General features: G+C 39.9%; 1 protein-coding gene across 3 annotated transcripts in view; it reads left to right on the top strand.

Annotated features, from left to right (window-relative positions):
* Positions 1 to 18,056, top strand: part of LOC146466578 (tudor domain-containing protein 1-like) — a 45,669-nt gene extending 27,613 nt beyond the window's left edge. For 2 of the 3 annotated variants that reach the window (XM_085127017.1, XM_085127016.1), the window contains exons 22-35: positions 406 to 465; positions 1,123 to 1,238; positions 3,397 to 3,459; positions 3,920 to 3,977; positions 4,951 to 5,062; positions 6,072 to 6,421; positions 6,931 to 7,118; positions 8,842 to 8,961; positions 9,513 to 9,599; positions 10,177 to 10,385; positions 12,352 to 12,641; positions 14,392 to 14,530; positions 16,467 to 16,650; positions 17,258 to 18,056. In XM_085127017.1, the coding sequence (XP_084983143.1) occupies positions 406 to 465; positions 1,123 to 1,238; positions 3,397 to 3,459; positions 3,920 to 3,977; positions 4,951 to 5,062; positions 6,072 to 6,421; positions 6,931 to 7,118; positions 8,842 to 8,961; positions 9,513 to 9,599; positions 10,177 to 10,385; positions 12,352 to 12,641; positions 14,392 to 14,530; positions 16,467 to 16,650; positions 17,258 to 17,860 (2,579 nt within the window). In that variant the 3' untranslated portion in view covers positions 17,861 to 18,056. Of the gene's footprint in view, positions 1 to 405; positions 466 to 1,122; positions 1,239 to 3,396; positions 3,460 to 3,919; positions 3,978 to 4,950; positions 5,063 to 5,960; positions 6,422 to 6,930; positions 7,119 to 8,841; positions 8,962 to 9,512; positions 9,600 to 10,176; positions 10,386 to 12,351; positions 12,642 to 14,391; positions 14,531 to 16,466; positions 16,651 to 17,257 lie in introns of all 3 variants that reach the window. The other variant, XM_085127018.1, reaches the window with a different exon arrangement.
* Positions 18,057 to 23,877: the final 5,821 nt, after the last annotated feature.

The following is a 23,877-nucleotide window of genomic DNA, read 5'->3' as shown; positions in this document are numbered from 1 at the left end:
TGCTTGTTATTGGCTTGAAACAACTGATTGAAAATATTCATTTGGTATTTCTACTGGTTATCTTGTCTCACAGACTTCGTTAGAATCTTAGAATCTTTACTTTCATGGTCACTTTTCCTTGTTTGGGATTTTGACATATTTTAATCTTTAAAATTGTAGCTTGAGATTTTTCCTTACCAAGAAGCTGTTTTTGCCCCTTGATGCACCGGTATTGTGTACTTAAGTATTTACGTATTATGTCTTATTTTTGTATTGATTTTGCTCCAAATATTTCTTCATTCTGGAACTGCAGTCATTGGTATGGAAATTGATATACAACAAATAACAGCAAAATAGAATAAAACCCATACTGTAATGAAATAGTAACCTTCCACCAGATTTAGAAATAGTGAATGTTCTTTGCAGGTCTGGTTTGTGCTGCAAGATTCACAGAAGACAAAGTCTGGTACAGGGCGTTAGTTACAGGTAAGAGTTCCTTTACAACTGTCTTCTCTTTATTACTATCTATTGGAGGTACATCAGAAGATCATCATGCATTCAAAACAAGAAGACAACACCAACTTCAGTTAAGTGATAGCAATGTTAATATTAACTTCACTGAAAGAACATCCTCGGAGACCCAGGGGTAGCTAGTCGGGAGGAAGGGATTTTCATGGGCGAAAGTTTACAACAAGAACAAAAGAGCCCCTGGCCACTTACTCTTACCAAACAAGTTCCAGAAGCATTTGAATTCCCCGCTTTTGATTGGCCAGAAAAATATGGCCAATCAGCGAAGAGAACCAACTGGGCAATTCTGATGCTTTCTTACACGAGGTGGGTTTCCTCATCAATCGCCGTAGTTGCGTGACCCGTTCAACGGGAAGATTCTCGAGGAGAGCTTCAGAAGAAAATTCAACGAAGTCGAGGAAATTGCAAATTTAAACATGGCTGCATGAAAACAAACAAACACCTAGCCATTTTCACGGTGGTCTTGCATGCCAAATTTAGTCTACTAAATTAAGTGTTGGCTAACTAAGGGATTTGTTTTTGTTGTTTGTTCTATTGTTCTCTAAACCTGAGTGTGAGACCTTCAGAGAGCTGTAACACAACCCCTAATTTGAAGTGTCCTCGTTTGCCTTATAGGTGTTAACAGTGATGAGACAGTCAATGTGACATACGTAGACTTTGGAAACTTTGAAAAGCTACCGTTTTCTGACATCCGGAAACTGCCTGACATGTTTCTTAGACTACCAAAACAGGTAACGCTTTCATCATTTTAATTAGCGTTATTAATTTGTAATGTTTCAGGCAGGAAAAACTGTCTTTTGCTTCTATTCTCTGTCCCAGCGTCAGATGTACTGTGGGTTCCTGTAGTGAATTGATGGATTCCCAAAGTAAAGATTGTTAAGTAGTGTTCTCTTGAGGTGGATGTATGGTGGTCTTGTAGCTTCTGCATCTGACCTTTAATCTGTTGGGTGGTGTTTCATGTCCCGACACAACCAACGTGCCACCTTTGGCGTTTGGTATTTTATAAAGTTTATTTCCCATTTGCAATATTTTGCTTCATCATTTAAGGACAGTGCATCCTAACGCCGAGGTATTTTTGGGCGGTTTATGACTATGCGCGTAATGGACTCCTGCTATACGGGAAAATCAGATCTATGCAAGGAATGTTGAAATCCAAGAAGAAAACTGGGGGTAACCACGCAGTTTTCAGAGATAGCTAAGCAGCATTAATTCTTTTAAGAATTAATGCTGCTTAGCTATCTCTGAAAACTGCGTGGTAAAAAAGCTTTACAATACAAAGCAATGCTTGGATGTTTTTCCAAATTGACGCCTAGTTATCTCTGAAACATGCTTGATTACCTGTTTCTTTTTTCGTTTCAAAACACTTGCTAAGATCTGCTTTTCCCGCATAGTCAGAAACCTTTGAATTACTAGTCACTGTCCAAAAGAAAGCACAGCTTTTCGGACCTTCGTGAGATGCGTAGAACGTATGCGCAGTAGCAAAAGGAGGCAACATCCTCAAGGACGGCTTCTACTATTGTTACTGCGCATACATTCTGCGCATCTCGAGATACTCGGGTTTCCTATGGGTGGTGCCTACTAATACGAGGATATTTTTTTGCGGTTTAAAACTATGCGAAGAAAGCAGAACTTAGCAAGTACTCTTAGGGTGCGTTCGATTGACCCTATTCCGGAATAAGAATACATTCCGGATTATTCCAGAATAGCCATTCCATCCTTTCGTCAATAAAACGATTATTCCGTTTCTGGAATAATGCCCGCGACATAACACGCAAACAGCGGTTTTTCGAAGGAAAATACAAATTTCCGTAACATCGTGAACAGCAACATGGCGGCGACATTGAAGGTCATTGTTGCAGGTTTTGCAACTTTTGTTGAAGAATTTCTCGAGGAAGAATCTGTACAAGAGGGAGAAGATGTCTTAGAAGAGTTTCTGCCCCTGTTTTATGCAAATAACTTGTTGTCAGAGCGGCGTAAAGCGGTTCGCATCGAAGGTTATGCGGAAACTGTTGTTCCCAATTATAATTTGTCAGAGTTTCGCAGCCATTTTCGCATAGCTCCTTGTAAAATGGACATTTTCTTCTTTCGTTGCCAGTTTGACTGTTATGATCTTCGCATTTGCGAAAGGCAAGGGTGAGAGCTTTCCATTTGCCTTCGCGCTGGTCAGCCCGCGGCGAAATATTTCGACCACTCTCGACACTCTCCGCTTGCATTATCGCCGCAATCACTTCCCAGACTTGTTTCTTCTTGTAGTTAACATTTTGGAACATCTCTTTCTTTTCTTCGTACAAGGAAATGAGAAGGGTCTCTTCCCGACTCCAGGAGTATCCTTTTTTGAGTAAAATTTCGTTTTGCTCGCACGCAGCGGAAGCTATTTTGTTTGTTGATTTGAAAAAAACCGCGAAGCATGACGTCCTTATTCCGGACTGTACCAAGTATTCTGCTCTCTGGAGCAGTGTTTGGAATACATTCCATGTATTCCGGAATTGGAATAGCGTCTCAATCGAACGGTTGTTCGGGTTTATTCCTATTATTCTTATTCCGCAATAGTGTCAATCGAACGCACCCTTAGTATCCAAAAAGAAAATTGGGGGTAACCAGGCATTTTTCAGAGATAATAAAGCTTCAATTAGGAAAAAATGTCATACATTGCTTTGTATTTTACTGCTTTTAGAATAATTGTTGCTTAACTATCGCTAAAAAATGCGTGGTTACCCCCAATTTTTTTTGGGATTCCAATAGCCCTTGTTAAGATGTGCTTTTCCCGCATAGTCATAAACGGCGCAAAAATACTTCTGTATTAGTAGGCACCGTCCTTAAGTGCATGGCTTGTAATCTGCACACTACACTGTACGTGTTTAAGTCAAGTTTTCTTTTTCTTTTTCACAGGCATTACCTATTTGTCTCGCAGACATTAAACCAAATGACGATAAAAGTGAATGGCAAAAGGAGGTATGTAATAAAGTCTGTTGTTTTTCCTTCACTGTAAGTTTACAGCGGTGGATCAAGTGCCCTGAGTAAAAATATTTACGAACAATCTTGGATCTTATTTTTCAAAAAGTTGGGGGCCCAGCACATTTATCTCAAGTTCCTTTTGCAAGAATCCTTGTTGTGTAATAGAGACTAAGTCAATTAAGGGTTTTATTTTTCTGAGCATTTTATAAACGTACTGTTTAGATGTTAAATAGAGGGGAAATACAATAAAATGTCTTAGTCCTTTCCTCTCTGTTTAATTTCTCCTGAATGCGCAGTGTCCATTTCAGTCCAATTCCACATGGAAATGACACATGGTGCGTGCCAATTCCTTTGGCTGAAGATGCACCTCATTAAAGTTGCCCTTCTGGTTTCATTTACTGTTGTCAAAATGTTGGTGTATATTCCAAGCATTTCTTTACGTTCTTGTTCAATCCAGGATCAAGATAATGTAACAAGCTTGCTGTTGAACAGATCTCTGGTTGTTGACGTGAAAGGTAAATTTGTGAATCTAAAGATGAAAACCTGACAAAGAGACTGTAATATTCATTTATGAAAGAACTCACTGCCACTCAATGAACAAGCAATTCCTCAGTCGATCTTTAATCATACTTTGTCGAAGTTAACCCACTTTCTGCCAGTGTTGCAAATAAACGAGTTATTTAGCTCTAGCAAATTTGGAAACAGAGTGTTTAGTTATTTATTTTTTCGAAAAAGACATTGATTGGTCATTCTTTGAAGTCATAAGAACTGAACGATTGGTGTTTAACGGTCACGATAAACGGGAAGCCACTAAGGTGACAGTTTTTTATTTATAATTGTTATTTTCCCTGTAACCATATTATTATTGTATTGGGAATAATTAAAAATATATTAAAATGACCTTAGTTAAGTGTCCAGGGGCCCGTTTCTCGAAAGTCCTGGTAACTTATCGGGCCCGGTAAGTGTTTTTGGTGACAATAGTTTTTAACCAGTCAATTTTTGTTAGCTTTGAACACTTAATTTTTAAATCTTATAACTCTATGAAAACATCGGCCAAGTGCCATGCCTGTAATCACAGTGTAATTGGCGAAAAAACACTTAAAAATATACTTATCGGGCCCGGTAAGTTACCGGGTCTTTCGAGAAACGGGCCCCAGGTATTTGGCACTGTGGCGCTAATTGGGGATGCTGTAGATCAGTGAAATAAATATACAAACTGAACATAAAATTGTTAAAAATCCCAACTGGTGGGAGGCAAACCAGTTGGCTATTTTACAAAGCGTGTCCTTGGATTTAAAACGGGGCCACCGTGAAACAAATCCGAGTGGTCAGAGCAGGACTTGAAACCGGGACCTCCGGATGGGAAGTCCGGCGCCCTAACCACTAGGCCAGGCCGCCTCCCGCATCTTAATGTTCTATACTTTCAGACTTTTATGTCTTGCAATTTTGAAACGCATAGTACTAAAGTGAGCTGTTTAACGTTTCCAGGGGTCTCGGATGACAAGATGTCAGTTTTGCTTTATGACACCTCAGGAGCTCAGGATGTGTGCATCAATGAGTTTCTTGTCCTGAATGGCTACTGCCAAACAGCTGGATTAGGGTAGGCACAATAACTTTCAAGAGCATCTGAAAAGAAGTTATTCTTCTTTTCTTTCAAGGATATTCAAGCTATACGGAAGCGGGCGCATAGCTGGATATCTGTTTTGTTGGGTTGGGGAAGAAAACTGACAGATGACCAACATGTCGACTTCGTTGACCAATCAGGTCAATAAGCAAAGACGTTTGCGCCATCTACTAACGTTTCACAATTTACTTGACTGTGAAGATGACTTTTGCTCAGGTTGTCGAAACGTCAGTCAATGTCACCTCAAACAGCCCTTCTCAGGACTACACTCACCTGGATGATCATAATTGACATACTTATTGTTGTTTGTATGGGATGGGTGATTTTGGCTTGCATTCTCGTTTTCCTTCTTGTCAGAAGAGAAGGACTGTTGGTAGTCTAGGATTCTAAGTCTCGCAGCATTTCAAGCAGCAAAAGCAACCACGTGTGTATCAGTAATAATGAATGTTCAGTGTATCAACAAAGTTAACAACTAAAGGTAAATTGGCCACCGTAAAGAGATACAAGTGCTGACGTTTCGAGTATAACCCTTCGCAGAAACCAACGGTTATTCTTTAACCATTATGTGTAAGTTTGCTGGCTTTTGCTGGCTCTTTAATTGCTCTAAAGGTCAGTTGAGAGCTACGGTTCGCTCTGACGAAGGTCTAACACTCGGCACGTCAGCACTCGAATCTCTCTACGGTGGCAAATTTACCTTCAGTTATCAGCTTTGTTGATAAACCAAACATTTGTTTCTACAAAACGGGCAAAATCATCAAAAACGTTTTCCTTGTTTGCAATGCCCATTACATTACTATTCCTAGTCTTCATTTGTGTGGTTATCAATATCAAAATCTGGTTCTGATTCCGTGGAGAGGCAATATTTGCATTGCAGTTATGTAAAAGAAAACAAGGAAATTAAAGGAAAGATAGAAACGGGAAAAATGAACAAGAAACATAGCATGCCCAGGACACTCGCATGCTCATTCAAGCGTTCTTGCCGCAGCATTGTAAAAAGCCCAGATGAACTGGTGGCAGAGCGAGACAATGCAGAAAAGAACAAAGAACAAAGCCAACCAGAAAAACCAGAGGAAACTGATAGTCTAAAGGAGAATTTTACTGGCAGTGAAATTCAAGGTGACCAGTCTAGTCAATGTAGCTCATTCACGGAAGACGAGAAAGCTGTAACGGAAGAGAAAGTGGCGTTACCAGAAGGTAGTGTCACGCCATCCAGTCCTGGCACTTTCAACGAGTTTCTGTACAAGCCGGCCTCTGTGCCAGAAAGGAACAAATTTCAAGCAGGCATCACTTTTGTGGATTCTCAAGGTTATATTTATGCTCAAGAAGTGAAAGAAGGTAAAGTGTTATCGAGATTTGTACCACTCTGTATGTGTGCGTGTTGGGTTGGGGGGAGGGGTGAGGGATGATTAGTACCACTGTGTACGTGTGTGTGTTGGGTTGGGGGGGAGGGCTGAGGGATGATTGGTACCATTGTGTGTGTTTTTGGTAGACCGTTTTACCTCATATACGATAATAATAAACATAATGTTGATGATGATATTTGAAGAGGTGAAAAACATTTTTACCGATTGTGTGGTAGTTTACGCAATGCCCCTCTTTTAAGAGACGGAAAAACGATGAAGCAAAAACTAATCAAGTTCTACTTATACTAAAGTGTTCAAGAGAGTGTGACTGTTTCAAGAGAAATTTATGTGTTGGAGTTGCTGACCATGTTATCAACATCTTTCTATAGACGGCCAGCACTTGAAATGTTCTCAATCCTGAGTTGCTCTCTCATTTACGCATCATTTTGTTATTATTGGCCAAAGTTTTGGTTTTATATTCTACTCGTCATTTTGTTATAGGTGATCGCACTTTGATAAACATCATGGGTTCTTTACTGGAGAGGTATGGTAAAGGTGACGACATGAGCGCAGCCCCGTCTGATGCGGCATCGGTTAGCTTAGGCCTCCCATGCTGTGCTCAGTTTACTGAAGATCGCATGTGGTACCGTGCCAGGGTCCTGAAATTTGTGGACCAAGATAAAGTAGAGGTAATGTCTTTGAGCAGTGCTTACAGGAATAGTCAACAAGACTATCTAGACAACGTGATCTGCTTCATCTACCTTCCCGTAAGAGCAGAAGTCGTCAAGAGATCCTTTTACTATCACGGATGCAAAGTTTTTAATAATTTTTCTAAATAGCTTTTTTTATTAACTTATTATATAGTTTGTTACTTTTGTTAACACATTGTATATCCACATTGTTATTACTTTTTATAGTATATCTGCATTGTAATTAGTGTGTCTAGTGCTCAGGGCTCCTATTGATGGCAGGGTGCTATAAAGGTGTCTGTCAAGAAACAGAGGCGTACACAAATGTTTGGTGGGGTGGGGAGGGGAATACTCTGTAGTTATAGGCCAGTGGGGATGGGTTCGCATTTTCAACCTCAGGGCCGACTATAATGGGGTCGAACTTCTAATAGAGTGACTAGAAACGGGGTCACATTTTCAGCACATCTGCCTCATTGGAAAGCAAAGTCTCCAACATTGAACAATTCAGAATTGTGTCAACTCGTGTTAGAAAAGGGTTCACAAGGTAAGATGCATAAACACAAAGTGACTGAGATGGGGTTTCTTTGCGGTAAATACCAAGGTAAGCTCTTCCCCTCCCTCCCTTTCAACAGGAAAATATCGCCGTCATGTCATTTCAAATACCACGTCGTACTCGCGTCGTTGCTTCTTGGTAACTCTTCCTGAGTGAAACTGAATGAGAACTCCTCGTAGTTGGAGTATTTTACCTGAATAATTTGACGCATTTGATGGCTCACCTATGTTTTATACTCTCTGAAATTGATGCACAGAAATGATTTGTTTTGTAGAAAGTTTCCCTTAGGAAGTGTCGGAAGGATGACCCGTTTGAATCACATGTTCATGGAGAACACAACCATTCAATCTTCTTCCATAAAACCAAGTTAAGCATTGGCCTGGTTTTCTCCGATACCATCAAATAGGACTTTAGATCATCCCCCACTCCCTCCAAATCTCAGAAGTTTAAATTCTTCCGCTTTGAAGCCTCCTCGGATATACCCATGGACTGTTTGAGTTAATTGTAACGCTGGGATTGATACCAGTTTTTCAAGTCGATCCGATACCAGTACGATATTTGCTGATTTTTGACAATTTTTTCGGTGTCGATCCCGATGCCATGACATCATCATCCAAGACTTTTCTGTGGTGTTACCACCTACACTCAAAAACTGAGCACTGTTTATAGTCCATAAACATTAAACAAAACACACAGCCCTAGTAACAGTGTTTCAACACAGCGCTACAGCGCACATAAACGGAAAAATATTGGTTCTCGGTACTAAAACGAGAGATTAAGAATCGCGTTTACGGAAAACGGCAAAGGTGAGATTCGTGTTTATGTTTTCTTGAAGAGTACAAAGATGAGAATAGTGCAAACTAACTCTGGCCTTTGATGCTAGCGCAAAACTACTCTATTTTACCGAGAAACTAAAAACAGCAAGCGGCAAATATAGGATGGTAACATGGTCACGTGGTCATATCTCACGTTTGCCGTAATCGTCATTCTTAACCTCTCTAATCAAGTGAACGGTCACGTGAACAGTATCGAAATGGATTGAAACGATATTTATCGAGTATTTGGTATCGGTATCGGCCCTTTCTTTAATTGCTTTAAGCCTTTAGCTCTGTCGTTCAAGTTGTTTTTATCATCAGTGCCCAGAAAGTAAAGTGTTTTTGGTTTGTGCAGGTGAACTACGTCGACTTTGGCAATTGTGAAGTGGTACCCCTTTCAGCTATCAGACAAGAAATGCCATTTTTGGAAGTCCCTCAGCAGTGTCTTCAGCTGGTGTTGCGTGGTATTGAACCTGTAAGACTTCATTTTGTCTGCTCTGTGTCTGTGTTTGTGTAACAAGAGGGACTATGATTTCCTGTTCTCTGCGTATATGGTAACAAATGCTGTGATAAGGGGGTTGCTTTCTAAAGAAACTGTGGTGCTCTGTCGGTGGGGAGAAGAAACGAATGTTTGGTTTATCAACAGAGTTGATTAAGAAAGGTAAATTGACCACTGTAAAGAGATTCGAGGGCTGACGTTACGAGCGTTAGCCATTCGTCAGCGACGCACACCCAATTGTAAAACACTCTATCTGGCTGATATACACTTTTTCGGGTACTTAAATAGGCCATTTTCCGAGTTGCTTTGAACCTCATTATGAAAGCAAGGCTAAGTGCAAAGTCTTTATTATGAAAATAAGTTTCCATTCATATGCAAACAAAACTAATCTTCATATGAAAAGCTTTGCACCTAGCCTCGCTTTCATAATGAGGTTCACAGCAACTCGACAATGGCACACACACACTGGACACAACTGAAATGCGACAACAAAGCAAAGTGTAATGTGTGTTGAATTTGCTTGATAGAAAACCAGTGATGGTCACTGGCCAGCTGACACCATTCGGGTGCTGTCTCAGATGATTGTGGGTCAGGACTGTGTTGCCACTATCACGGTAAGTTGTACCCCACTACGCATGCGCTGTTTACGTTCTATTCTCAGTTGCGCCCTTCTGGCGGCTGTATTCCATTCACTTCAAGTCGAGTTTTCTTGGATGTCAATCAAAGGAAAAGCTGTTTCTTGAAAAAGAAAAGTTTAGCCTCAACTGGGTCAAAGGTTACGTTGGTTTCTTGTAATTGGTGGATTTCATCTCCTTTGTCAGTTTCTTTTATCAGACCGTATTTGTATTCTTGGTATGAAACTGGCCCTAGCTTGCACACGAGGCTTAACTGGGGGAATCTTTTTCCATGTAATGCTTTTTTAAATATATTTTTCCGTAAGATCCTCCATGGTAAGCTATAGATCCAGTTGAATACCGATAATACGAATATGGTAAAACGTTTTCCATTTGTAGGGAAAACGTTTTCCAAATTGAAGGTAAAATTACAAATGATCCTTTTCGTGTCTATTCGAGTCTTGTGTTGTTTTTTGGTGGATTGGCGGTGATTTCTGGCGATTCCAGAGAGTTCTAGTTTATATCAAATCCCTTGCGTTGTTCATACTTGTTTTAACCGACGCAACCCTGTTTTCAGGGTGACAAACTGCCTGGTTACCCCCTGGTGGTACGACTGTTTCTTCCTGACGGCTCGGACGTGGCACATACCCTGCAGAGTAGGGGCCTGGTGCAGAAATCCAAGCTTCTTGATGGAGAAGAAGAGTCGCCCCAGTTCTACCCAAGCAAACCGAGAGGGCCTGGGAAAGCCAAGCGGACCAAGTCTTCGCGTTCAATTACTGAAACGAGGTAAGTGTCTGACTGGTTCTTTACAATGACTGCCGCAAAGTCAAAAAGTTTAAAATTAAACTGAGTTGAAAGTCATCACCAGTACCAGAAAGGAATCTTACCATGTTTCAGTTGCCTGGGTATTTTTCAGTTTAGCTGAGAAATCATAAGTTGAAACGTTTACAGAATTCCCCATGGCTAGGCCCAAATACACCAATACCGTCAGACTCAGTCATGCCTGAATGAATTTGTGAATGAAAAAATTGATAGCATCTTATGAAATAAATTGTAGCTTTAAGAGAGGAGAATATAATCCTTTTATCATTTAAATTAATTTATCATTCAGATATTATTGACATTGTGGATTAGTTTCAAGTGTAATCTTTTGTTTGTTAGTAGCATAGTGGTGTGGAGTGTGGTGGTGTTACAGTAAGTTTCGGAGTGTTGATGTTGTGGTATTCGCGCAGCATTTGTTGAACAAATTTGTCAGTTCTTGTATGGTTGTTGTATTTGCCACGGTAATTTACTGTCAGTTTGTTGTGATTGTTTCGTTTTATTATTAAAAAAAAATCAAAGGCTCCTGTGAGCCAACTCGTGAATGCAGATGACACATAGTAATTGAAATTTACACGGCTACGGAAACTTCCTTGAAAGCTAAAAGAAATTATATCTTTGCCCGATTATGTAACGAAAAATAATCATTCTTGTGCTACAAAAATGATTGTCAAATTATTCTCTACAGATTGAATAAGATTATTCTGATGCGCCGATTAAAAAAATCACGTGTTTTTTAATTCAAAGTTCATAGAAGCACGCCATGTGCAGCTACGCCATGCAAATTCGTGTCCCCGATAGTCCGGGGCTACTGGATTTTGCGATCGGGCTAGTGGATTCTAACCATCACTTGCCCGATAAGCAAGTGAAGTTTTTTTGGGAATTAAAATTACAAAATTACTGTAGGGCAAGCCGATCTCACAAAGGGAAATCTGTTCAACAAAGTATCGCATTAGCTTTCATGCCCGACATAAATGCGTGAAATTTTTCCTTTGGAGTTCAGTCCACGCAATCCTCAAGTAAAAATGATGAACTATGACAAGCTCTTGCTAAATAAGAATTATTTATCGACCGCGTCCGTTTGCTTTCCCATAAATTACCAGTTGTAAATTTCGAAAATGAAACATTTTTTCCCTTTGAAACCTCTATGAAAGCTGACAAGATCTTAAAGTGTTCATTTCACCAGAAATTTGCATAATTTTGTTTACGACGTCAATGATGCGTGACATGGCACGTTCCGCTTTCACGTGAAAACTGACAAATTAAATTATTTTTTAATTAAATTGTTTCTAAATTAAATTATTTTAAATTCTTCAAAGAAACCGCACTTTGTAGAAAAAAACGAAAAAAACCTATAACTTTGCTCAGATTCAACGAAAAATCTCCATTCTTACACTGAAATGATTGTCAAATTATTTTCTACAGAATGAATGAGAGAATTCTGACGCGTCGTGAAAAAAAGTTTCGCGTTTTTTTTTTCTTTCACTAATTGAGTTTACGACCCAGGACTTCCTCAAAAACTGAAAAAACTTGTAACTTCGCCCAGATTGAACGAAAAGTCTCCATTCTTGCACTAAATGATCGTCAAATTATTCTCTACATATTGAATAAGAATTTCCTGATGCGCCGTGAATAATAAATGTTCGCGTGTCTTTTCCACTAATTGAATTTAAAACTCACTCACTGCGCACGCCCGAAAGTTAACGACAGAACCGAACAACCAACCAACCAACCAACCAAGTCAAAAGTCAGCTATCGCTATAACTCGTTCATTGCGCTACGCGCATTCACGAGTTAAAAAGATTAAAACGGCTAAAAAAAGTTGCACACCAAGTTTTGGAATTGATGTTTTTCTGCACGGCCCAGCGTCAGCTAATTGCTACTTTCGAAGTAATCGTAATGTCACATGAAATCGGTTTCTTGTTTATCACAGAGCGCATGCTCAGATGATCAGTTCACGAGAAGCTGAATGTATGCTGGCTCACACGGAACTCCCTGGAGACTGCATTCGGTTTGACGTCACCATCACTCATATAGAACGACCCGACTGTCTGTTTATCCAGCGGGTTCCGCCCACGGACATAGACGAAGGGTTCTCTAATGATTACGACCCCACCCTAGAGAGTGCCTCGGAGGAGTTACAGTCGTTAGAGGAAATCATGGCGAAGATTAATGAGCCAGATTTCTTCAAGAATTACACTCCGCTCACCACTGCTACTGAAGGTGAGGGAAGGTCTTATACAGCACGCGTGTGACACACTAGGGAGCATAAGCAACGAGGACGGCAACGGCAACGAAAGCGTCACGTGAAAATATAACTTTGTTACATTTGTGCTACTATCCAGGAACCAAATTGGCAGGAGTCGCCTACAAGTTAAGAAAAAAAATGAGAAATTCACCGTCGTGCGTTCACGTTCTCCACAAAACCTTAAATGTGGTCATTTCACGTCGTTTTTTGCAGAGGACGGCAAAGAAATGTACCAAAATGTAAAACGCACATGCAGAGCGATTGTTTTTGCTCATCTAACCTATTGTTTTGCGGCGTAGCTCCCTAGTCTATGTCACGTGTGACCAGTATGTCCGAGAATGAAATGAACATTCGGATTCCTCTTTGGTCAGGCATTTTAGTGAAGTCTTGAAGATTGCTCTGGAAATCTTTCCAAAAGAGACTTATTAATTGAAAAAAAGTTCATAATACTTGGGAGACAATTGTTATTTTAGCTTTATACCGTCAATAAACCAAGGAAATCTCGCCAGCGATATTCAAAACTGACGTGAAAATTTCAAAGCTCCTTTCAAATTTCAAAAGTACTTGTCATGCGTGATACAGATTGACTTAAAGGGGCAGTGTCACTGATATTTAGTGTGCCTTGTATCGATAGGAGTGTTAAAATGATGATTTGGTAATGTTAACGAGTATTCAAAATCTAGTATTTGTTATCTTTTGCTGTAGATGGCATGGATGGAGATGGATTACAACTCGGATTTTGGAGAAATTGCTAAAAAAAACTCATTTATAGCTTGGTCTTCATTGGAGAAATCAGTTAATATTTTCCACCCGGTGCTCTTCGATCAAGTTCATGTTAGAGAAAAGGTTCTACATTAAATATTTGAGTAGCTTTGATCGAAATACGGCAAAATCTCCGTGATAGTGCCACTTTAAGAAATGTTCAAAACCACTGCAAATACTTCAGCGAGACTGGTACAGTCAGAGATTATGGTATCGTTTGGGTAGCCGGATGGGCATCGTGCCGATAAATAGGTGGCGGCATTTTTTGCAGTCAACTGTGGGGGAAATGTTTTATAAGAAACGTATTTAACAAGAGCTACACTACCTAAGAAAACGCTGAAAATGCACTTAGACATCGGCGCGATTTCCATCCGCCGTCTACAAAAACGGTTCCACAATCCGTAACTCGGACCAGACTCCTCACACTTTCTGCAGTCGATGTCCATTTATCCTTTACATGCACGTTCTCAACGTTTGGTGTGAAACAGCTTTAAGGTTTGGAAGGTAGCAAATCTGAGGGTTGTATTTCCCAGGCATGGTGAAAGCTATTCACATCAAACGCCATTCCTCGGTTGACGGTGAAAATTTTATTTCCTTGGCGCTTTAAACTTTTCCCTTCGTTGCCAATAAAAATCGTTTGACGTTTGGTGATCATCTCAAAATGTGTATTTCATCATTAAGTGTACATTAAATTTATAAATACATTAAATGTAAAATACAGAGAAATGCAACTTTTTTTACTAAATACACTAGACCGCGGGTAGCGAAAGTTAATCGAAGCGGGCAGAGTAAGACAAGAAGAAGATATACAATATATTAAAGAGACACTAAAAGAAATAAGGGAGTAGATTATACTAAGAGAATGAAGTGATTACTTTATGAAATAAATAAATACATACGTATATATGTATATGATATACACTGGCGGTTTGTGGTAATAACATCTCACCGTCTGTGTTGTAGGCATGTTATGTTGTGCTCGGTATTCTGAAGATGACATGTGGTACAGAGCTCAGGTGAAGACAGTTGAGCAAGAAAAGCCTTTAGAAGTACGAGTCGTGTACGTGGATTATGGCACAACTGAAGTGGTCAAGACAGACAGGTGAATACAAAGGAAACCCAAATAACAAGAACAAAACAATCTGCTTATCACTTAACCTGGTTCCCACTTGTGAGATAAGCACAAGCATAAGCATAGAAAAATCGTGCGGGAACGGCATGAAATAAGCGTGAGTTAAGCATTAAGCATAAGCACAAGAAAAATAATTTTTTTCTATTCCTTGTGCTTGTGCTTATCTCACGCTTGTGCTTATTTCACAAGTGGGAACTGGCGTGAGGTAAGCACAAGCACAAGTTCTTCGTCCGCCATCTTGAATCAGTTTCCAGATCTCCTCCAACGTTACTGCGTTTGCCTATGCCTTATTTTCTTGTACTTGTTTCACATGTGGGAACGTCGCAAGCTTATGCTTGTGCTTATCGCACAAGTGGGAATCAGGCTTTACGCTCAATGACAGAATTTTACTAGACTTCCCTCATGGGAAAATGTTGTGATCACTTGGGGATAGGTCTTTGGCCACCGCGGCTTCCACGCTGTGGAAATCTAGATCATTTCAGCATTTTAAATCCTCACCTCTCTGACAACATCTTTTTCAATTAGCTTTTGATGCCTAGTATAACGTGAATTTATCATACTTAAGTTTTCATGCTGTAATGCGCCTTTGATCATTCTATGATAAAAATCGCAGTATAGATAAATAGACACCTTTATTTAAAAGCAAAAAAAAAAAAGGGTTTAGTTATTAAGTTATAAGTTGTTAGTTATTATTATACTTATGATGATGTCAGTTTAGTGAAGGGCGAGAACACCGTCTGAATTTTCAACAGAACACAATTACTTGAGACTAATTCTAAAAGTGCACAGTCTAGTAGACCTGCACCTTTCAAAAGCTCTATTTTCACTGGACCCTGATAACCTGCAGCAGCATTGTTGTTTACGGTTGGGAACATTGATCTGTTGTTCGTTGTTTTGTTCTCTCGACGAACCACATAAGACGTTGCAAACGTTGCAGGTTGCCCCGCGCAGTCCAACGGATCCGGCTGGGAGTATCAATGAGCCTGCTAAGGTTTTTCTCAGCTGCATCCTTGGTGTATCAATTTTTTTCCGGAAACGATACAATACAGGCTTCAACCCAACGGAGATACACCCTTGACAATGTCTTGTGACTAAGAATGACTGAGCAACTTGTTTTGATATCATGGCGATGCTCTCATCGCAGTTTCTGTGAATGTGTTAACAGGGCCTTTTGCTGGAAGCCGATTGCCAGTGTTCTAACTGGTAACGAAGGTTTCTGCTTTTCTTGTTCAAAATAATTTCATTTGAGTTTTAAGCTTAAGTCTGTAAGTACAATGTTCGCGGACTAACCTTAAGCCCCATCCACACTAACAAAACATGTTTAATTAAACCAGGTTTAACAAAATGAAAATTGGTAAAAGGAAGCTGAATCATTGGTTTTGACATAGGATTCAAGTAAATCTCAACTTATGCTTTCATTTGTGCTAAATCTGTATAGTCGACAAAAATCCGAAAGCAATTTCATGACGGAAACAATTTTAAACTGTGTTTAACTAAACAGCTTTTAAACGTGTTTGAGCCTTGGTGCAAATGGAACATAAGTTTAGTAATATTTCAATAGACCATTTTCTTTGAACCTCATTATGAAAGCGAGGCTAAGTGCAAAGATTTTGTTATGAAAATTAGTTTCATACGCAAACAAAACTAATTTTCATATGAAAAGTTTTGCACTTAGCCTCGCTTTCATAGTGAGGTTCACAGCAACTCGGAAATGGCCTATTACGTAAACTACTAAACAGGCCCGTAATGCTACCAATTTCCTGGGCTAATCCATGACTCGGTCGGGGTAGTAACATTCTCCTTGACTTTTAAGTTTGAGAAGACTCTTACATTCCTGAGTTTCACCAACCCACTGTCCGGAACAACAGCGTGTTTAAGTCAGACATCCATGGTTCATTGTTTTCAGGTTGCGGGGTTTTCCCTCCGAGTTGTTGGAATTACCGATCCAGTCCACTCGCTGCTTTCTTGCTGACATCAGACCCCCAGACACCACAGAAGGACCAATGATGGATGACGGGTGTTGGCCTGTGAGCACCATGGAAGCGCTCATACAGTTAGTGGCCGGCAAAAAGCTTGTAGCTAAAACTATGGTAAGGAGGAAGCCGTAATATTACTTTCTTAACGACTTCATAACCGCACCACAGTAAAGTACTGCTCAATAGCTTTCATTTGAATGGCCACACTTTAGGATTTCATCCACAGACTAAAAAGTCAGAACCACCTTGCACAGCATGATAAACAGCACCACAGGAAAGTACTGCTCAGTAGCTTTCATTTTAATGGTCACACTTCAGGATTTCATCCACAGACTCAAAAGAAAGGACCGGGTGTTTGTTTTTCCTCTTGAAATTCACGGAAGGAGAAGTAAATCGCCAAAAGCGTGAACTCGCGAGGCGCGAAGTGTGCTAAAGCGTGGATTCTCGCGCGCATGCGTCACCGGAGGGCGAGTGAAGCGAGAAAAGAAAACGTATTTTTTAGCGTCTTTCGCAGTTTGGCTTTTCCTTTACTCGGTCGCTCCTGACTTTCACTTTAAAGACCGCACATTGGCAAGGTTAACAACGCAATAAATAGATAAATAAATAAGTAAATAAATAAATAAAAAAATAAATAAATAAATAAATAAATAATAGCTCAACAAGGCGGTTGTTTTTACAGTCTGGTAAGTCAATTGACAAGTACTTGATTGTTTGTTTTTAGTTCAGTGGTCCTCCGGCCAGTGTAATATTGTACGAACACAATACAAGAAGTGATGGAAGTATCGAAGAAGTATCGATTGGATACCAGCTGGCGAAGAAGGGCCTCGCAAAGTGTTCGGATTGCGAAAATGTAAAAATCGAAGAGTCGGATAACCACAGCGAAGAGAGCAGTGAATCTGACAAAAAGTTGTTGGAGTGTAAAGAATCAGAACTTAGTTTAGCTTCTTCTGAGGCCGGCGTTGAGTCTAAAACCTCGCCTTCTTCGGATCTGTTAGAGAAAATTCTTGCTCCTTCCGTTGGTTGTGCTTCGGCGCCAGTTGCTAAACAGAAGCTTTTGACACCTTCCGAGCTATTTACGAACAGCGACAGTCAGTCTTCAAAGAACTTCGATTTAGAAGGAACTGATGCAGAACCCAGCAGTTCCACCACGGACAATGAAACCGGGACCTCATCGCAAAACCTGACGACTGGGAACGAGTCACATGACCAAGGAAAAGCCTCGCCTCAAACCGTGTCGTCAGAGCACGTGAACAGTGTGACGTCTGCAGTCACAGACTCGACTCCAACTGAAGTGAATCAAGACTCGGTGGAATCTTCCGTTTAAACTGACGGAGAAAAAGTGAACATTGGCGAAACTAATTTTGAACAACATGGAGGTTATGATGTTAGATTTCGCCTTCTAGTTCTTGTTTTCTTGCCCATGTTTTTTTCGCTTATGCGTGAGATAAAGTGCGATGTGTTGCTGTGGCAGTTTTGTCGTGTTTGTTTATGGTCGAATTAAAATATATTGAGACATGCCAGCTTTGCTCGACTTGTTATTTATAGATTTTGACAAAGCCTTTTGGACGAGTTTTGAATTGAGTGTCCAAAAAGAGATTTGATACTTTTGTTGACTCGTGTCTCTCACGCTCGGGGATCCCGGCCTGTGGCCGCGCTGGCAAAACCACGCCTCAGTGGATAACGGCCAGGGTTTCATTTACATACCTATTGGTGTTTAATCTTTCTTCTGAAGTAAAAGTGGCCGCTTTCAAAAGCGTAAATCGACTTCACTCATTTAACGGCTCAAGTTGCTCATAATACAATGCCCAAGATTAAAAAGTGCTATGCTTAAAATGCAAATTCTTTTTTTTTGGAATTGCTAAGTTAAGTTTCTAGAGTGAAAGTGCCGAAACCCCTTATGGTTCATTTATTTCACACTATTTACACAACATTAACATAGAAAGGAAAGTATTACAACAGATGATTACAACATACGAATAAATACAGTACAAATTATAAAATGTGTGTGGTGGTCAAAGTAGCAAAGGCTTTCTAGTTGACCACCACAAGCTTGATACGAGATGAATGTTAATGAAGAATGTGTTGTTTTACGTGTGAGCCTGGTGAAGAAATGATCGAGGCAGTTTTCAGTCAGTGAAACAGGCACACTCGCAAAAAGAAATGCGAGTACTCCCAACAGAAGTCGCGAATCAGTGGCAGAGCATCCGAATCAGTGGTCGAACGTCATAGCTAGGTTTGACTTCTGTTGGGACATAGTTACTTGAGGGACTTGTTATGAAACCTTGCCATGAAAACAATGGTGCTGCAGTTCGTTTATGTTGGAAGGGCCGCGATCCTGCACAATCCTTTGTTTTAACGTTCACAACACAGTCGAATATCTTAACAAAAGCATTTCGATTGGTCAGTTGCTCTAACACATTTCAAATTCTATTGTTGTTTGTGCAGGGTCAAGGCCAAAAAGGCAAACAAAAACATATAACAAAGAAGTTTGTCAGGTTTCATAACCATTACCTTTAATTAACTGTGGTTGGGAGAACTCGGACTCTTTTCCCGGGTATACCTGTTTCACTGTCTGAAAAAATTCCCTCTATCATGAATGCTAACTGAATGTTTTTGTCGTCCATACAATGGAATACAGAACGATGCTTGAAACAAAGGGAGCTAATTTGGACAACAACCAAATTTATAAATAACTCTTCTTTATTAACACCTCTGGGCATATTAGACATTTTGAAATGCTCGAAAACTGTTATAGCTGATTATTATTGAACCTGTTATTACAGTAACATCTTTGCATTCGTTTGTCTCGAAAAAGCCAAAGTAAAGTGATTTGCGTGTGATCTTTTAGATCAAAGGGCTATTAATATCGCCATGTATTATTTCTAATATAGCCTTGGACCCTTTGGGATTCCCTAAAAAAAGAACCAGACTGACAAGGATAAAAACAGCTCTTTTCATCCAAGCTATACTTAACTCCATTATTATATAACAGTCATCACGTGTTGTATAATCGTGCTAGTCAGGTAAGGGGGGAGAATACATCTTAACCTTTTATCAGATTTTAAACGCACACATTGTAATGGAAGGCTTTTCAATGGTTTATTTCTGATTTTTGAAATTGAAAAGCTACAACGATGGAAAGGTGATCGTGAGGGGTGTAACTGAACAAAAAGCTGTCGTGGATTTGAATTGTTCAAGGCAGAGCTCAAGCCGTCCAACCCTTCTCCTAACCTCTGAAATCTCAAGGACAGACCCCCCCCCCCCCCTCCTCTGTTTTCCTCTCCTTTTACTGGAAATATCTAGAAGGATCAATTGTTGACCTCTGTAGGTTTCCTGGGTTGATCGAAGAAACATTTCGATTTTATTATCAGTTTGGATTGTGCTAACAAAGTTGCTTTCAAAGCAGTCTTGACGATTCTGTCCCCTTTTAGTTTTTGCTTTGCGATTATTTTATCTATTTTCTGCATCAATATCGCCAGCCCCTCAACACTAATTCCTTTATTATTATTAATCTACAGATGGATTACACTAGCGTCTGTTTATAAATACATCAAAGATCTGTAGCTCAATTCCAATCAAAACTGATTGAAACGCTTAAATTCAATGTTTTTTCCGAGTTTGACTTTCTGCTTTTTCTTCTTTTTTATCCACCGCACACCAAACGAAATTTGTTTCATAAACTTCTTTAATAAGTAATCCATCATCGGTAAACAACCTTTTATCCTTTGTTACCGGAACGGAAAATAAGACAAGATTTGATAATATTCCGTCTCGGTTGGGGGCAGAGAGGCTTAACAACACAGTATCGTGTTGAGTTAATATACACTGGTTACCAAAAAGAATGTAAACAAACAGATTTTGATAAAACTGTGAGTGGAAAACAGGGAAGAGATGCAATGATCAAAGTTCTAGACAAGCTCGAAAGTTTTCACAATCAAATTTTGTTTAGATGTTATAATAAATCAAGAACAGCCATGTTCAGCAATAAATCTTTATTTTTACCGTCAAAATTCTTAAACTATGATGTATATATATATATTAATAAACGCATAACTTTACTGGGTGGCGAACAAGCAATTTTGAAATGAAGCAGCGAGTACTCTTCGGTCACTAGAAATAAAGCAAGGGCCAAAATGAAAGACATTTACACTAAGCTTTTATCCAACCTACTTTCTGCTCGTCGGCATAACTTGGCCCGACTACCTTCAATCAAGTTCTTCAAGCCTATGCTCTCAATGATCAAAAACCACGATTGACATTTTTATTAGAGCCGTACCAAAAGTAAACTTCAGTGTAAAAGGGACTTTAAACATCCTTTGTACTTACAAGACAAAAATGAACTCTAACACTCTTTTGAGAGGGATAACCGAATTTAAAAAACCTCGGCTACGGAGCGCGGGTACAGTGTGTGTACTATAACCTTATCTTCCGACGGCTCCGCCAGTCCTACTTTGGTGAATTAGAACTCTGGAAAACTTTTGATCAGTCTCAAAATATGTAAAAGCAAACTTTCTCTCTTGTCACTGTGGTTCTTCAGGAACAGCAATATCTTGAGCTGTGGCGCCGATATCCTCATCCATTCTCTCGTTTAATTCTTCTCTTCCTTCTTCCTTTTTCTCTTTTCTAAACTCCTGCAAAAGTTCCTCAATATCAGTTCTGGGTTCCTCATCAGAACCCTCTACCCACTCCATAAAAAACTTGTTCATTTTTTCTTGCAGTGTAGCTTTGGGGATGAAACTGAGTTCTTGCGCACTTGAGAGTTCTTGGTCTTGTTCGGGCTCTTGTCCCACCGTGTTTTCATTCTCATCAGCCATGGATACACTGTCCAGTGAATCGCTATCTTCCTGTTTAGCCCAGTTCCCTTCGTTTGATCGTTCAGAGACGGGTGTTGGGTATTTCTGGTGTCTTCCGAATATCGACGCGTGTTTAGCTGGCGCCGCGGGAATGTTCCTGTCACCTGAACTTCCCGGCAACTTTGCCTTGGACACAAGTCTAGCGGTCAAGCGTTCTTTACTAACCACGGAAGAGTCTTGGTTGGAAGCAAAACTGCCGAAGTTTGGTAGAGAATTTCTTCTTTTGTACCTTGCATCGCCATCAACATGCCTACTAAACTTGCCAACTTTCACATTCTGATTTGCTCTGCTGTCGTCAGTCGCCAGCTTACTGGTTTTCTCAGGGAAGAGCTTTATTGGGTTTAGTTTCGGCAAGTCCGTTGACAAATGATCCGGCCTCTCTGGTATCATGGCGTGCGGCAGACTTGCCCTTCTTTGGCGTAGAAGAGGATGACCAACTTTGCCGCTAGATAAATTAGTGTTGTTGGGCCCTCTAGCTGAGCTTGTCCTCGGTGAGCAAAGCTTGCTGAGTGAGTCAGAAAAATTTATTTCCGCTATGGAGTGACGGCGGGAAGGATACCGAGCTGCTGGAGTTGAACAAGTAGGAGATCGCTTCCCGCTTACCTCCGACAGTCTTCTCCTGAAGACGGCACTCCCTTCTTTCACGCCAGCAGAAACATGGATTCTAGACGGACTTAACTGCCGTGGTTCGAGTTGTTCCACAGTCAGTTTCTGACGCGGACGTTGATGAAAGGGCTTGAACGATCTGCGATCAATAACTTCTGGTGTTTGTAGGGGTCCCATTAACTTTGGCTGTATACTGTTGCGGAGCTCCTTTTCGTCGCAGTTGTCCTCTTCCCGTCTTTTAACGTCGCTTCGGGTACCTAAAATTTTACGATCTTCAAGTAGTTGCCTCCTTAAGGACATCATTTCCTGATCGATTTTTCCCAGTTGTTCTTTCTTAGCTGTGTTTATTCTGGTAATCTGAAGTTTTAGTTTCTTATCTTCCTTTGCGTTGGTGTGTAGTACTTGTCCAATTTCTGAATTCCATCTCGGCTCCATTTTCAAGTTGAACATGACGTGGCGGATTCGAGAGCAGGTCATAACACGACTCAGAACGAAGCTCACGTCTTATGCAATGGATGAGTTGCTTTCCCTTGAATTAAAGCAATTTTATTTTAAAGAAGGATGCCTTTGGGAATTCAACAATGGAAGAGCCACAAAGAACGTTTTCATGATAGCGGATTGGTGATAAAATATTGCAAATGCACAATAAACGGATTCCTTTGAAAGATTGCTTACTCATTAATACTATTAAGCTCCTTTCTTACGACGCTTCGTCAAAGTAATAATGACTTTTTGATTTAGTTGTAGAGTGCGAGTTTTTTCGCGTGCTTTCAATATTGAAGTTCCATTACTGCTAATCCGTTTAATTTCGCTTGCAAGGTCATTAGCTTGAATTCCCAAGCGAGTGTCATTTAATTTCTTCTTGTATCATCAATAAACTCAGTACCAAGCAGACATGTTCTGGTAATAAAGAAATCGCTTAAGCTTCTTTCAGTATTGTTTGCCGTTGTTCTTACCAAACTCAACAGGGTGTTTACTCTATTCATGCCACAAATAATTTGTTTGTTGTTGTTTTAAAATACTCCTTGATTGCAGAAATTTTCACGCGGGTTGCTTAGAAAATGGCGCAAAAAGTGTACAATATGTGTGAAGTTAATCCTTCGAAGTCTTCATACAAACAAAGGTTGTTTTATAACCCATGTAATTACCAAACTTTCTTTGTTTTCAAATTTTCGGCGCTTGACTATTGCGATGTAAGCAACAAAAAACGTTAATTTAAACAGCGTAGGATGAGTTAATAAATTTCCAACCCAGTCACGTATCCTTGAAATTTGTTTAAAAAAGAATTGACGAAATAACAGGAATTAAGAGACACGTTGGTGTATTGTACCTAAAAATCCAACAGAACAGGTTGCTAATGGTCGGCCGTACCACGGTGCGCCCTGGTCAATACTGAAGGACGTTGCCTTCTTTTTGCTACTGCGCAGGCGTTCTGCGTTGCGTATCTTGATATTTTGTGAACTTGATATTGCCGAAGAATTTCTCGGGTTTCTGAACGAAACCAAGAGAGGATCCTCTCTTGACGAAACTCATCAAAACAAAGATCTTTTTTCACGGCTAACGATTATGCTGGAAAAATTAAAGGAGATCTCAGCAAGGATCATTGAAGTCCAAAAAGAAAATTAGAGCATTTTAGTATTATTTTTATTTCATTATCCCTAAAAAATGCATGGTTACCCTCGATCAATTCTCCTGTCATAAACTGCTAAATTGATGCTAAAATACCTTTTTTAATTAGCAAGCACCTTTCTTAAATATTGCTTTCGCCAAGATCATTGCATTCCGTGTTTTTACAAATTTATCTATTATACGTTATCTTGTTATCAAATTACAGGTACTGTATTACTAATTTATTTGCTAATACGGTTAATATCTTTATTTT

The sequence above is a fragment of the Pavona decussata genome, unplaced genomic scaffold (assembly GCF_977016875.1).
Source record: "Pavona decussata unplaced genomic scaffold, jaPavDecu1.1 SCAFFOLD_143, whole genome shotgun sequence".
NCBI classification, from domain to species: domain Eukaryota; kingdom Metazoa; phylum Cnidaria; class Anthozoa; order Scleractinia; family Agariciidae; genus Pavona; species Pavona decussata.
Note: the sequence above shows the minus strand (reverse complement) of the source record. Positions and strands in the feature narration are given on the sequence as shown.